General features: G+C 42.7%; 1 protein-coding gene across 2 annotated transcripts in view; it reads right to left on the bottom strand.

The window, feature by feature from the left end:
* Positions 1–1,006: 1,006 nt before the first annotated feature.
* The window catches only part of TRABD2A (TraB domain containing 2A), a 91,314-nt gene continuing 76,493 nt past the window's right edge, over positions 1,007–15,827 (bottom strand). The window contains exons 5-7 of one of the 2 annotated variants that reach the window (XM_030467369.1): positions 10,679–10,769; positions 5,020–5,283; positions 1,007–1,681 (exon numbers count right to left, since the gene is read on the bottom strand). In XM_030467369.1, the coding sequence (XP_030323229.1) occupies positions 1,501–1,681; positions 5,020–5,283; positions 10,679–10,769 (536 nt within the window). In that variant the 3' untranslated portion in view covers positions 1,007–1,500. The remainder of the gene's footprint in view (positions 1,682–5,019; positions 5,284–10,678; positions 10,770–15,827) is intronic. The other variant, XM_030467370.1, reaches the window with a different exon arrangement.

The following is a 15,827-nucleotide window of genomic DNA, read 5'->3' as shown; positions in this document are numbered from 1 at the left end:
ATTTATGCCCTGTAAGAGGGAATATGCAATGAGATGCTGCTGTCTTCTATGCCATCCCAAATACACTTCATTTCCCATAGTGCCATTTCAGATTTCAATATTTAGTCTCTCCTTTATCTGTTTTCCTCAGTAAAATGAGGCTTCATTCAGGTTCAGTGCTTCTGAAGGGGGACTGAAATTTGAGATAGAGAGATGAAAAGCCTATTAAGAGAGCTCAAACCATTTACCTCTCCTCCTCCTGTGTGCAGCAGAAGGATAAGAAAAAGAGGTACTTCTCATAGGCAATGAAAAAAAGTAGTGAAGCACATGTACATGCACAGCAAGGGAAACCTGCAGGCTTTCTGTCTCACTGGCATAGGTGACTGTTGTGTTTCCAAGGTACAAGACTTGGCACATTGGCATCAAGCCCATAGATGAATCTTATGAAAGACTCCCAGGCAATGAAACCCTCCTAACAGAAGGGAGGCATTTGCTGTTCACAAAATGAGACAGTGTGATCACAAGAGGATATCCCATACAAACACATAAAACCATGCATCACCACTTCCAAGCTTCCTGCATCCATCAGTCAACAGAATGCCTGTTTTAAGTAGGTAGCAAAGGACTTGAAGTGATTTGGAAAGTGTGACAATTTCCATTGAAATCAGTAGAAAACTTGCAAGGTCTTCCTAGAATGAAGTCTAACTGCAGAAAAGGAAAAGAAAGCCCTTTCTCCCCCAAAGTGAATCTAGCTATAAAATATATAAAATATATAAAATATATTTGTGACTTAAAGAGAGAGGGAAAACCTGAACCTGTATCTGCGCTTTTCAAATTTCCTCTTGGGAACTTCTGGTTTTGAAAGTGTCCAACAGTATGAATGTAAAGCTCTCTAGACAATTATTTTTCTTTAAGGTACGTTAGTTTGCGTTTATGAGACCTGTATGGTTGTTGAAGGTTCAGGTGTACCCATCTTACAATGGTACCAAGCAGATGCTAAAAACATTCTGTTCACAAATCATTGCTGTTTTATTCTATTGCAGAAAATGTTGTCATTAACTTCTATATAGAATCTGGAGCCCTAACAAGCATTACCAGTAGAAACATAAAATACCAACCTCTCTTTCAAGCTGTGCTCATATGACCAAAATATTCTGTGATGTGTAAATCTTCTTGCAAGGCACTGAAGGTGAAAAAAATGTAATTTAGTTTGGCTCATACAATTAAACAACAGCTATGTTATAGCAACATTTTAATTTCCCCAAAGTATTATGGGATAACATGAAATCATTCTTCTGCAAGAGAAGCATAAATAACACTTCCATTAAAATATCTTCTCCTGTTTTGGGCAGGTCAAACCAGTTAATAGTTTTAATGATCCAGATTCAGGAAAAGGAGGCAGTATAGGAACACCCACAAAAACAGGTGTCCCACACAGTGTCTTCTGGTTTTATTTCTTTCTTTCACGTAAGTTTTTTCCTTTTCAAGGCGAGAGTCCTCCAGCTTGGCTCCCCCTGTCTTTCAATGCAGCATTATCATATGCAAAGACAAAGTCAGTAGTGAAAGGAAGAGAGAACGGGGAAGTTGGTGAGTGATGCCAGTGTTTGCACGAGTGTGACTCAACCGTCCATGGCCTCGGGGCTGGGGTTCAACTGTGATGTGGTCATTAATGACGTGGATCCGGGGAGGAGGGTCAGTAGCACTGCAAGGAAAGAGAAGAACATCAGTCCAGACCTAGCCCAGAATCTACTGATGCCCACAAGACAGGACGTGCTCAGTCTCTGCCCCACTGCCAAGCCTTCTGTGCTCCTGCAAATGGTCTCTGGTATTGCTTCCATGCTCAACAAAGCGCTGTGTCTCCTAATGGCAGAACACTCACGGGTGTGAGCAGGTCCCACACCACCCCAGGGGGATGAAGGCACTGCCTAGGTGAACGATGAAGCAGTCTTGAAGGGGAACAGGGAAGAGACTGAGCAAGGTGAAGACAGCACAGAAACACCTGTCTTGTACTCAGGTCTACTCAGCCAGCGTATTGCTTTCATGCAGTCAGACAGATGGGTAAAATGACCATGTTCATAGCACCCTCCAGCCAGCCTTTTGGCTAAGCAGAAAATAAAGAAGAATCAAACAAGCTTTGCTGCAGAGGGATGTCACTGCAGTAACACTTGGTGAGCACAGCAGGAGTGGGGCACCTGACTTCAGCTGAATCCATCTTCCCCAGCCATGCTTCTGCAAGCGCATGTCAGCATGGACCAAACTTCTTCCTGCACTACAAGTTCCCTTCCACAGGTCTGAAATTACAGAGGGCTTACATGACAGGTTTTAAGGAGAGGAAGAGTAATTTCCAGAGACATCCTGGAGACACTGGGAAAAGACTGCTGCATCCCACAGTATCACCCAGTGGTAGAGAGGACTCTGAGGTGATGATGAAAAGCAAGTGAATCACAGATTCATAGAAAGTTGGGGTTAGAAGGGACTTTGAAAGATCATCTAGCCCAAACCCCCTGCCAGAGCAGGGTCACCTACAGCAGGTCAGACCCTACATGATGCTGAACTCCCATTATGGCAACATGTGATAGTGATAAATTTGTATGCTTCAGGCTGCTAACACCAACTGTTCTGAACCAGGGGAGCTTTCACAGCGTGGTAGGTCCAAGAGTCCAAAGGTTATATAGTACCCAGGTGGTGGTCTCTTTAGCAATGGATCAAAAGACCATGGCTGGCCCTAGAGCTGCAAGTCAGACATATACCTCAGGGCCTCATGGTGCTGTGTGGAACCAAAAGACAAATTTGGATAAAATTAAAAACAAGTCTACCTGCCAAATAAAAAACAGAGTAATTTCTCCTGCACCCATCCCCCATGGCTGTTCGCTGTTCTCTCCCCTTATTTTGGCCTGCATTAAAGAAAAATGCTTTGGGAAATTAGTATCCTTTTTAAGAACACTTACCCTTCCATACCCAGAGGCCCCCACAGCAGGTTTGAACAGTAACTGGAGAGAAGCCAGCTGGCAGCACATAAAAGAAATGCAGCTGGCAGCTGATGCATGCAGGAGCATGAACCAAAGCAATTCTGCCAAGCCCACTACAAGCCTGCATTGAATCCCTTGAGCTGCACCTTTCACATTTCCAGGCTCACAGCGGGAAAGCTGTGCGTGGCTCATGCGTAACAAACCTGCAAGCTCCTGCCGGTGACTGCTTATAGCGAGAGCTGAGACTCCCAGGGAGACGTGGGGAGATGTGCCCTGCACACGGGTCTGTGCCTCAGCCCAGAGTGGGCGGATTTCCCGGGGACACTCTGCGGCAATGCCACGAGGTGGGGCTCTCAGCTCAGCCCACACACGCCCGGGCTGCCCGCACCGGCACGGACCGCGCACACCGACGGGGACGGGGACGGGGGGGTGGTGGCGATTCCCCCCGCGTTACACGGGTACCCGCCAGCACGGGTGAGGGCTCCGCGGGGATGGCAGCAGCCGCTCTGAGGGTAAGGGCTGTCCCTCCCTCTGCAGTAAGAGCATAGCTATCTCCCAGACAAGTTGTCTTTCCCTGTACAGTCATGCAGCAGCTCCATTGCCAGGGGACACCTTACAAAAGAAGAAAAGGAAAGGAGGCATTTTCTGTTTATCATGTTTATGCAGCAGTTATGCCAAAATCAGCTTTGTTTTTACCTGACCATTGCCTTGCAGTACTTGCAATTCAGTGTGTTGCCCTAATGTACCTCCAAAACCCCATTCACAAGCAGCTGGTATAAACTACATTAGTAGAAAGTAAACAATACACTAAAATTAAAAAAAATAATAATCAAATGTGATCAATATAATGATTTGTTGTAGTGGTGAATCTTTATGTAGGTCTGCCAGTAGGCATACAACCTCTATGTGCATTTGTCTCCCTTTCTCTCTCAACTACTCACACTTAGGATGTAAGGAGAAGCAGAAAGACAGCACGAAAATACTCCAGAAAAGAGGAAAAGGGGTGTAGTCTAAAACTTCTGACAACAGCCAATTGCCTGGAACAAAACAAGAGCTGCTACACCTGCTTGCAGCCAGCATGAGCAATGCATTATTCAAAGCAGTGATACAGCTTGGACCTGAGGATTTGACAGAAGAGGCACAGGAGAACTCTCATATACTCAGTACCTTGGGGAACAGGAAGAAATACTCTTTGGAGGCTATAAAAAAGAATGTAAAAACTTCATTTCAAGAACTGCTCGCTTTTCTCCATCATCCTGACCTGCCTGGCTATTTACAGTACCTCAAAACTTTCAACCTACGTATGGCAGAGATAAACAGAAACACAGAGGAGAAAAGAGAGCAGACTCGGGTCTGGGTGTTACCTGACAGGAGGGAAAAATTAAGCTACACATTGCAAATACACAGGCCTAATTCTAGCTAGTGAGAGAGAAACTGACTTTGTAGACTGCTGCATTTCTTCTAAGTACTTCTGAGTGAAAACCAGGAGTTATATGTGAACCTTTATCCCACAACACACTCCATATTTTTTATTAAATACATCAACCAGTAGGTTGTCATCCCCCTTTCCAGATCCCCAGTAATCTCATGGACCTCGCATGCTTTTTAATACTCAAAGCACATAGAGACTGGAAATATTGCACAAATGTTGTCCAAATACAAGGAGCACATATGCCAGATACAAAACTCTCCACATATGCAGCAGCTCTTGGATGAAGGTACAAAGCTCTGATCTCTACCACCTACCACTGGACACAGCCTTCTGTGACAAAGAGGGCTACCATATGCTGCTCACTATCACTCAATTTCAAGTGCAAAATGGTCTAGACAAGGCTTCCACTTGTATCATGCCTAATTTTCCACAAACCTAACCATGCAGAAGAAGTTATTTTGTCACTAAAAGCACTAGAGGCCTTGAGATAAATGTTTCAGCAAGAATCACTGCGAGGGAGAAAGTCAGATCCTGGGCAGATATTCAGCCCCTGCACAAGTCTGGCATACTGGATTAATCAGTCTAAGTTAAAAACAAGTTTGCAAGACAAAACCCCCTCCCTCCCCAGCCATTAGCTACCTTTCTTCAAGATGAACCCAGAGGTCGCTAAACTGTCGAAGTCTTTGTTTCTTCTGCTGCTTCTTCCTCTTTTTGTACTTCCTGTCTACTTTCTCCAGAATATCGATGCCATCAGGGAGCAGTAGGTGAGGCAGAAGCTCTTCATCCTCGTTCTTCTCCTCCTTCCATGGGGGCAATGGCAGTGGGAGCTCCTGGGAGACAACATAGGGACTGTGTGCTGGTGATGATGATGAGAAGGCTATCAAGGTTTTGGGGAGTTTTCTGCTGGAAGAAGGAAGCAACACAGATAAAATTTGAAAGGGCTTTTAGGCAGTATTCTGGTACAGATACCGTCAAGGCACATATAGAACAGGTGTTTCTCCCTGACCCATAGGGTGGATGTTTACTTCTCTACCTTGAATTCCTGCTCCCTCTCCTTTCAGTCAATATTCTGATAGTTCTCTGATGAAAACACCTTTGGAAAAGATAATTTGGAACTAAGGAAAAAAGAGTCTTTCTCAGGATGGAATAAATTTGTGTAACTACAAGAAGCAAAAAAGTAATCATCCTTAAATTCAGAGGAGGTCAAACAACACACCTCCAGTCTGACATACTGCAGAACACAGACCTGATTACTCCTTTCAGAATTCCTGTCCGGAGCCAACTAACTTGGGTGACAAGGGGAAGGGACAGGGTCAGGAAGACTAAGGCACACTAGCTGAAGGAGCAAGTCCTGGATCAATAGCTCTTACTGGTGGACAAGGTAAGTAATGAGCTAGTCACTCATCAGTGACTGTAATCACAGATGCAGAAATGCATTCTTGTAAAAAATAATCTCCGAAGTTAATGGCTCAATAAGCAATCCTTTGGCCAATATGGCCTGCAGCAACTGGAAGCAGACTAGCTGTGGTAGTGCCAAGTTCACAGTCTTCATTTACTCTTTCATGAAGCCAGACGGAAGTGAATGCATAGCCTTTATAAAATGTAAGGGGATGTTTCTGACATTTAAGAGACCAGAGCTCAACTCACTATTGTGGCACTGATTTCTAGTGTAAGCATTTGCTGTTCCTGTGCTGATCTGCAGGCGATAACACTGTCCTGCCACTCAGATAAACACACCAAGAAGCATGAAGTGGTGGATTTAAAGGATTGTATCAGGCAAGTACGGAGATCCACGCAGACAGGAAGATGCTGATAAGCCACAGCTCTCCCACAACACAGAAGTGAGCTCTGCATGCACTTGAAGGAAGTAATGAGGGAACAGGAGTGAGGCAAACAGCTTTAAAGATGCACAGATTCTGTATCAGGCCAGAAGCATAATCTGGAATTTGAAAACAGCTCCAGCAAGTGACGTACTGCAGAGAGACTATGTGTATATACAAACTCTCCCAAGTCTTGGAAGCCCAGAGCTCACTGAGTTGAGCTCCTAGAAAAAGCTCCAAGGGAAAGAAGAACCCTGATTACTCAAGCTCTGTTTCATTATACTCAGAGCAAGCAGTATCTCCGCAACTATACTCCAAGTCTTCAGTCTGCAGTTTCCTATCCACTCAAAGCTTTGCTGGCCCACACTTCTCATTGTTTGAAGCAAAGCAATTCCCCCCTTTTACTTGTTCATCAGCATCTTGGACAAGCTTACAAACTCAAACCACTCTGTAGATATACAGAGCACAGCACAAATACCAGATTGATTTTTATGGCTACTTCATAAAAAGAAGAGATGCAGCAGTCTTCTGTAACAAGACAAAATTGGAGACAGGCTTGGGCTGAAATTCAGAAAGGCAACAGAAGACCACAGACCAGCAAGAAGAAATCTGGCTTCAATCAGTGAAACTTCCTTAAAACGACAGCACATTTCCTTTCTGTCTTATAAAGCATCAAAAGGAGGTCGAAAAGGATGTTCCATCATGGCTGCAGTTTTCAAGCTAGGTCATTGCTGTAGGCACATCTCTTTGATGGAGAATAAAAAGGGTTCATCCCAGACAAGGAAAAATAACTTGGTCCCCAATCCCCCAGACCCTGTAAAGATCATTAAAGTTAACTGTCCCCAGAGGATTAGGGCAGAGACATATGGGGGGGACAGTCACCAGGACTGAGCAACAAGACTAGTGAAGAGAATTCATTAGATGAACTGGAGTTCATCTAGGGTGGCAGCTGTTAATAAAACTTCAGTGTCCATAGGGCCTCAGTTGGTTAACCAAAGAAATGCCACAAGAACCAAACCATGGCACTAACAAGGATAGTAGCTGTTAATTGGATGTTACATTATAAGGAAAATCACAGAAATCACAGAATTTAAGGGGTTGGAAGGGACTTCGAGAGATCATATAGTCAAACCTCCCTGCCAGAGCAGGATTACGTGGTCACACAGGAACTTGTCCAGGTGGGTTTTGAATGCCTCCAGAGAGGGAGACTCCACAACCTCACTAGTCAGCCTGTTCCAGTGTTTTGTCACCCTCACAGTGAAGAACCTTTTCCTTATGTTTACACAGAACCTCCTATACTCCAAGTTGTATCCAATGCTGATGAAATCCCTGAAACTATACTTCTGTATGTTGGAAATCAACATGCTCACAAGAGAACTTTTTGTGGTTCTGTATTTATAGACAACACCACTGTAGATATACACAATCACTCAAATGTCTATGTGTAGCATTATGAAAAATAATGGGCTACAACTTGAACTATTTAGCTCTTGTCACAACACACCAATTGCTACAACCTAACTACACATTGTATCAAAATTTATTACCTGCCCATATTGTAACGGTTTTAACATTGGTAAGAAAACTGTTGCAGCATTACCACCTAAATAGTAAGAGCTCACCATAAGAGTCCTAGAAAGAGTGAAGACCCAGAGTATCACTGGTGAGAAGCTCTGCTTGGATGGTCACCAATAGCAACTGGAGCTCAGAATGTGGTAGTCCTGTTAATCTTTGTAGTTTTGCATTTATTGTTAACCCTTTGCTTATATGTCAAATTATGGTGCTTATCGCAATGTATAGTAGCTACCAGTGAACATGCTGATTTTAAAGAATGAGCAGATCAGATACATCAACTTATTTACCAGCCTATTAAAAAGGTGATACCTTTACTGCCTGTCTTTACTGATTGATCTCTGACTCTTCCCCAGCCACACTCTCCTGCCTCCACACTACCCCTGGGCAGGACAACTCAGGCAGCACTTTGTGCAGATGGAGCTGAGTGACTGGACCCATCAGTTTGTCTGTCACAGAAAAACATACATTTCCAGTAGCAGTTCCACAGCTTTCTGTCTTCCTACACAGAGATACCTACAAGATACCTCAGAAAAGAATTTGTGTTTAGCCAGAGCACTGGAAGCAACAGACTGTACAATGTCATGTTGGATGGCAAGCAGACAATTGCAGATTTCCTCATCTTATTGTTTTAGGCCCACTCAGCTAATATTACCTACTTTATCCAACAGCACAACAGCCACTTGAATGCTCTGTCTCAGTTCATCCACTTGCCAGTTTCCCCTCCTGGATCTGTCCTGTGAAATAGCCCATGGGTACTGACTGAACTGTGTGCAGCACTGCTATCTGTGACAGTAGCTGAATATTGTTGCACATTTGCGTGGGCTAGACTGGCTTTAGTGACACAGGATGCCATGGTACCTTGCTCCCAGAATAAGCCCAGGATAGCAATCAAGTGAAACCTTCCATCAGCTTTCCTCCAGGACTCTGACATACTCATACCACATACAAGTGTTTTCCGCTCCTCAAATTCTCTCCTTCAGAACTCACATTTTTCTTAAAACTTAGTTTCATAATTTGAAGTGTTTCCAAGTCATCCAGAAATGTAAACACCTTTTCTCAAAGAGAACACAGAAGTATCACTTTCCTTAGCTTCTCCACTCATCTATAAAATCCTGATTCCAGGAAAGATACTCTGTCTAGGACTCCTAATAAGAGGTTTGAGGTGCAAGCCAGACTAAGGGCTTTCAAAGGCACAAAAATATCTGGCTATAAACAATAAACAATAAATTCCCATAATGTGGTCACAGAACTGGGTGCCCAGCTTCCTTGAGGATCATTGATACCTACCCTCATGATGGGTAAAGATGTAGGTCTCCATTCCACAGCTGTCTGATTTTTATTTCCTTACAGCTACACCTTTTCAGTGCAGGATTTTGTTTAGTCTCCAGTATATATTAAGCTCTGTTTCTTTATGCTTTAAGAAGCTGGTATGCCTGTTTTTAGAAATACCTAAGCTAAGAATGTTCTGGGGAAAAAAAAACACAATAGAACACAATATCAGTAGAGGCAGTTTTTTTACCATCCCTGTGAACACTGACTGAATTGCCTACCGTGAATTAAGTGCTACAGGATCAGTAAGACTTGTGCTTAAGCACAGTAGGCTTCTCCAAGTCAGACTAATCACCTATTGGTAGCAACAGGGTTAGGGGTTGCATTCATATACTCATTGGAATGGGTCTTGTCTAAGATTGTTTCAATGCATGTAGAGTCAATGATATATGCACGTGCCAAGAACTATAGCAAAACCAAGACCTGTTACAGTTTGAATTCCATGGTCTGAATAAGATAGCAGGAGTGGTGTCAAGAAACAGGTGAAGCAACATGCTGTATGAGAAGAACATGATATTATTTTGCACCGCATCTGTACTGTCCCTGGGAACAGACCAAGAATCTGTACTGTGTCCACAGCACAAAGGTGATTGCCATGGGAAGGAGGAACAGCACACCTGGCTCACAACATAGAAGGGAAACAGTACTATAATTGGGATCAAACCTTTTTTCCACTCTGGTCTTTAAGCAGTGACTATAAGGAAGTGTGGGGATATGTGAGAGGCACAAGACCACATGTTCCACAAGAGTCTGGAGAAAGGGGAGACAAAGATTGCAGAGCATAAGCTGGTGGCAAAAGGTGAGTCAAGAGTACCTGCAATTCTCAGCAGAATGTGGAGGAAGAGATTATTTGGTATTCTGTAGTTACTGAAACCACAGGGATGGATAAAGACACCCAGAGAGAGACAAAAAAGAGGCCATAAGGGTATATCCCAAAGCACAGCTGCAAGATGAACCGGAACAGCAAGTACCTCGTCCTTAAAATGCAGAAGAGAGCAGGGGACATAAGAGCAATCAGTCATGGGGACAGCCTGCAAGAGCCATATTCCAGGCTGAGAAAGAGTAATCAGAAAGTATAAAAAATAGCAGCATTAGAGAAGGAAAGTATTAAAAGGCAGGGCCACCTGCCAAGTCCAACACTTGGAGGAAGGAGGAACTTGGAAGCCTATGTGGTGTAAGACAGCATCCAGATCTGATAAGCCATGCATGCATATGGCTACTAGTTTAACAATCAAAGCCTTATGGGTGGGGAAAATATTTTTATTTTATTTAAAAAAAAACCCACAACCAAAACACACACACACACACAAGCCCACAACAAAAAACTCAAACCAAAACTGAACAAAAAACCTAAAACCAAACAAGCAAACAAAAAAACAACAACAAAACCCCAAAGAAACCTCACAATCTCACAAGGACAAAAGCAAACCAAATAAGATCCTGTTTCTAAACTGGCTCATGGAAGAGAAAAACAAACTGGTGGGGAAGAGAGAGGAAGCCCAGCTCACTCTTAGGTGTAGTTCCAGCTGCCACCCCTCCCAATGGCTGCTCAGCTAGATAAAAGCATGCATTACTTGTTGATGGCTTGTCCAGCTGGAGTGTGTTCTACCTCGTACCCTTCTCTCCTCAATACATCAATCACAGTGTTGTTGCCCATGAAGTGACCTGCAGTTAGGAGAAAAAATTACATCAGGACTCAAGGAGTAGAAGAAAAGAGATAGAAGAAAAACAAAATCTTTCCTCATCAGAGGCAGGCACTGCTTTATCACTTCCTCACCAGCATGCATCAGAAAAAAGATTGCTGAACATTCCAGGATCAGTTCAGTTACCACATTATTTTTTTAAAACGAAGATCTGATTGAAATTACTCAGGTACAATAGGTTGTTGCATTATCAGGCCACTTGTGATTTCTTGGGGCAGGAAGAGATGAAGTTGGAGACACCTGACCACAACAGGTGGTGGTACAACCCAGATCAGAATCTGCCCATAATGCATGCAACTTTCTTGCGTGCTCTGTTATTATGAAGGCACTATCTGAGATGCTGGGCAATGGTATTAACAGTTTTCAAAATACTAAGAATAATTCAACTGCAAGGAATAGAAAACGGCTCTGAAAGCCAATGATTTAGATCTCTGCGGAGAGAAACTCCACTTCTGCTGTATTGATAAGTTTTGGAAGGAGTTTAATTCCATGATTTACATCTCCACTCAATTTTCAGACAGATATGGTGGTTTGTCAGCCATCATAGTGAATAAATGAGTACTCAAAGGGTGCAGGAACTACTCTTGAAGGACTGTACACTCTAGACCATCACTACAGCATTTCATCAGAAGAAGTTGCTGAGAAGCAGATGGACAACAGAGGCCTTGCACAATCTCTCATAGATCTAGCTATCTTGAAAACTACATTAGTTAAATCAGGATTGAGCATATGACTTAACAGTGTTCCCTTACCTCTGTAGATGTAAGTAGTGCTAAAAAAAATATTTCAGAAAAAAACAGTGTTCTGCTAAACACATGGAAATCAAACCACCAGAATGATTCTTGTAGCCAGGAAAAGCAAAAAAACCAACCAACCAACCAACCAACCAAAAAAAAAAAAAAAAAAAGGAAAGTTCAACAGTGATAAGATTAATGAGATTCATGACTTTTTACTCAAAAATGGATATGAATAGGAGCCCAAAATTCCAGTTTCTCATGCCATAACAGCAAAGAGCTCACGAACAACTGGCTTAAAGAATGGAAGTTAGATGTTAGCACTTGAGAAGGTATCTATGAAGATGAAGCTTCCCTCACAGACACATCTAGCTCAAATTAAACCAAACACTGCGAGGCCCACCCATTGTGTACCATTTTTGCTCACCCAGTTAACTGGACTTCTCCTTGGCTTCTTGGCCTAATTTTACTTTAAGAAAGAGTATAGTTTGACCATTATGTGGACCTAGCCTAATAGTCTTTGTAGCTACTGCTTGCCAGTAGTTCAGCCTGAGGTGCAGTTAACTGAGAATTTCCAGCTTTCCTCTCAGCAAAAAGACCAGATGCAGTAGGGAACAAGAAAGGACTGCAATTAAAACATTGCAATTGAGTAACATTAGCCATTGGAAGCCCATGTACAAGGTGCCAGCCCAAGTTGCTATCTCTCATGTTTAAAACTGAGGTCTGGAAAAGTCTGTGAAAAGGAAAGAGGAGAGTGAAACCACTCTGCCTCCCCTGCCTCTAGACAGCAGAGAAATGGGGGCTTCCAAGGGTCATCCACCCCATGCAAATGAAAGTGAGGCAGGACAGATCAGACTTTTAGAGAAGTGCCTCTCTATTGATGAGGATAGGGGCAGTATATACAGCAAGTTCAAGCTAGGTAACCATCTCATGTGGACAGTGTTAGGTGATTGGAGATTCATCCTCATCAGCGAAAAGCAATACAAAGGCTCTGAACTCAATTGTTCCCAGTTTTTCAGACCATAGGCTCCTACCACTGCCATAAAAACCACATCTCCTGCTGTTACTCCCAGTGCACACAGAGGTGTTTTCCTCAGAGAAAATGTGCTAGAATGGTGTTGTAGCAGAAATTCCTGAAGCCAAATTTAAGCCAATATGAGACTTGGTTTGTTTTTTGGTTTTTTTTTGCATCTAGGAAAATGAACAAGGAAATACTGTACAACAGAAATTCTATTTCTAAATTTCTATTTTTCATACAAAGATTTTAAGACTAAAGAAAAGTATTTTCGTCTCTGAATTTCAACAAAACCCATGATTCCACACTGATACACAGATTTCCTTGACTTCTGCTTAGAGTCATGTAAAACGAAATCCTCCAGATCACATAATTCTTTGTGTTTGATGTGTTTTCCTTTGTAGAAAGACAGTATTTCCCAAGACGATGAAACATTGTCCATACATGTAAAGAAATAAAAATGCTTGTCAGGAAACCTGATCTGGACTGCTGGCCTCCAAGAAGAGGTGGGAACAGCTACAGCACATGATCGTAACAGTACAACCACAAAATGGCAAAACCAATTCTAGCCCCTGGGGACATCAAAGCAGGATGTTTACCTCTGGCTGGGCTCAGAGTACTCAGATGGGCTTTTGGTGCCAGAGATTCTGTGGTGACTGAGACAAATATATTCAAGAATGTTTTAGAGGTACATATCTTACAATTACTTTAGAAACTCCCTGGAAATGCCCATGTCAATGATCATCTGTTAGCATTCTTCTTAAGACTGCTTCCAAGAATTATGTAGATAAATTCATATAACTTGCCCAGGTGGGTGAGCAGGACACCTGTAGGTGCCTAGATTAGAGTTATGGGCCTGTAAATGAGGCCATGCCATGAGGATGCTGCCTACGTTGCCCATTTACAACAACAACAAAAAAACCAAAGTGAAACTTCAGCAAAAATTCTCATTTAACTGTGATGCACAGAGGGGAGTACATCCCTCTCTACATACCTTCCATGGCAGGGCTCTTCTACCTTTCCAGTAATCAAAGTATCCTCCAACAGCAGCCTGTGAGTCAATAAACTAATGGAGAAGGGTTCAAAACTTCCAGTGCTCCCTCAAAGGATATAGCAACAAAGAAGGAGTCCTGATGGCTGTGAGAGCAGAGATGTACTTGGCACAAGTGAAGACCTGAAAGTTCAGCATGTGGCAGATCTAGCCAATGACCCAGAGAATGCAGAGAACCATCTTAGATAATCTCACTGGATGGAAACCAAACTGTAAAACAGACATCCTGCTCCTCCTACAAGTCCAGATCTTTTTAGCATTCATCAGTCTATGAGTTGGACAAAGTGATCCTCCCTGACATCAGGCAGATGATGAAGCTAAAAAGAGTTCCTGAAGGCAACATGGTTCTTAGGCCACAATGACTAAGAATGGAGATGCACAAAGTACTTGTGTGGTAACCCCACTCACAGTGTTGACACAGGGGAGAACATTTACAGAGGAATTTTCTTCATCCCACTCCACTGTCTGTTAATTCCCTGAGAGAAGCAAAAATGAGAGAAACTTGAGGCTCTACTCCACTGAGGGCAAGATAAGCGTTTGCCTTCAGAACCACAATTTACTTCAAATGTCTTTCTTAATGTAAGATCTTACCAGAACATACCACACCACTCTCAAACCAAAAGGAAAAATCTGGTGGGCATAACTGTGGAACAGTGGCATTCTCTCTGTCCAAGAAAATATTGTCACTATACATGAAGAGACTCAAGTGTCTGCATTCACTCAGGAGGAAACAAAATTAACCTTTCATTCACTAAACATTCACTAAAGTGATGTGCTTTAGTGATGTGACTCACCTATTTGGAATGACACAGATTCATCTTCCACATATTTTAACACGATCATGTAAACATGAAATCCTTCTCAAAATATTTCATGATGAAGGCCTTGTACAATGTGAGAAAAAATGTCTAATACCACAGAAAAGAACTGTATGAAATAACAATTTGCATGAGCTAAAATGAAGGCATTTTCCTTGTAAAAGACGGCAAGACACTCTCATATACCAAACCTAGATCTCTTAGACATAATACCTATTTTTTTGTCCTGGGGTCTCCTGTTTTCACCTTTGCACAAAGTAAACCTCCTGATAACTACACAACCTGAAGTTAAAAAAAGGTTTTCCACTGAGTACAACGCCAAACTGATAGCAAGGTTATAATGAGGAAAAAGTTTACAACCCCACATTGCTCATTTTATAAAAACTGAGTTAAAAGAAACAGCTTCTGACAGCCATCTACACTGGTATTTACCAACTATCTTCCACAGTTGAAGTCCTGGGCTCATCAGGCAAGAAGACCCTCACGCAGATGACTGTGCTAGGAGCCAGCATTATGCTACCAGTAAGGCAAGGAAATACTGGTGCCACGTCTGAGTTGCAGATACAGCCACCTCTGCCACTGGACCTGCTCCCAGTTCAGTACCACTGTTTCCATTCCAGGAGAAAGGTTTTAATAACTTGAAATCCCACTAGCTCAAAATATACAAGATGAAAGTATTCCTATGGTAGCTGCCCAATAGAGGTAGCAATGGGTAAACCTCAGCACAGATGAGAAGCTCGTGGCCACCAATTGTCAATACCTGAGCAGAAACAGCACACAGTCGTTTGACCTGTCTGATTTTGACAGTTTCACTACTACATTGGAACAGAGGTTTCTGTCTCTAATGCAGAAATGCAAAGCATTTCTCATTTTGTGCATTAGAGATGTTAGGTGGAGTGCCCTTCATGTGAACCGTGGGGTTTTGGATATGGTTCCTGCCTCCACACATTATCTAACCCCATAGGGATTGTTATACTAATAAACCCTGTCATTAGCATTCTGCAGACTCAAAGAGGCTACTAAGAAAAACAGTCCCAAAGCTGCTGGGTTGTATCTGGCATTCTCACATTACAGAGGTACAGGCACACCTTCAGGGACTCAGCCTTTCTTCCCACCCAAAGAGGCTATAATGATGTATTCCAGAGACAGAAGAAGCAAGCAGTCAATCAGCAACCCCTTCTTGCCTAAGGACAAATGAGGTGGCCAAACAAGATTAATCCATCTGTTTTATCATTATGCTAGCATCCTTCTCCTCTCCCCATTTTTGTCCTCATCCAGCATCTGCCAAGTTCCATCTTGTGGATTTTTCCTGAATTCCATCATTATGCCTTTCAGATTCTTTACATAAGGCATAAATAAATTTATGTTCCCTGTGTGCACCCACATCTCCAGTCCCAAATAT

This window comes from Calypte anna, chromosome Z, assembly GCF_003957555.1.
Source record: "Calypte anna isolate BGI_N300 chromosome Z, bCalAnn1_v1.p, whole genome shotgun sequence".
Taxonomy (NCBI): Eukaryota; Metazoa; Chordata; class Aves; order Apodiformes; family Trochilidae; genus Calypte; species Calypte anna.
The sequence above is the reverse complement of the archived record's forward strand: the minus strand, read 5'-3'. Positions and strand labels throughout refer to the sequence as shown.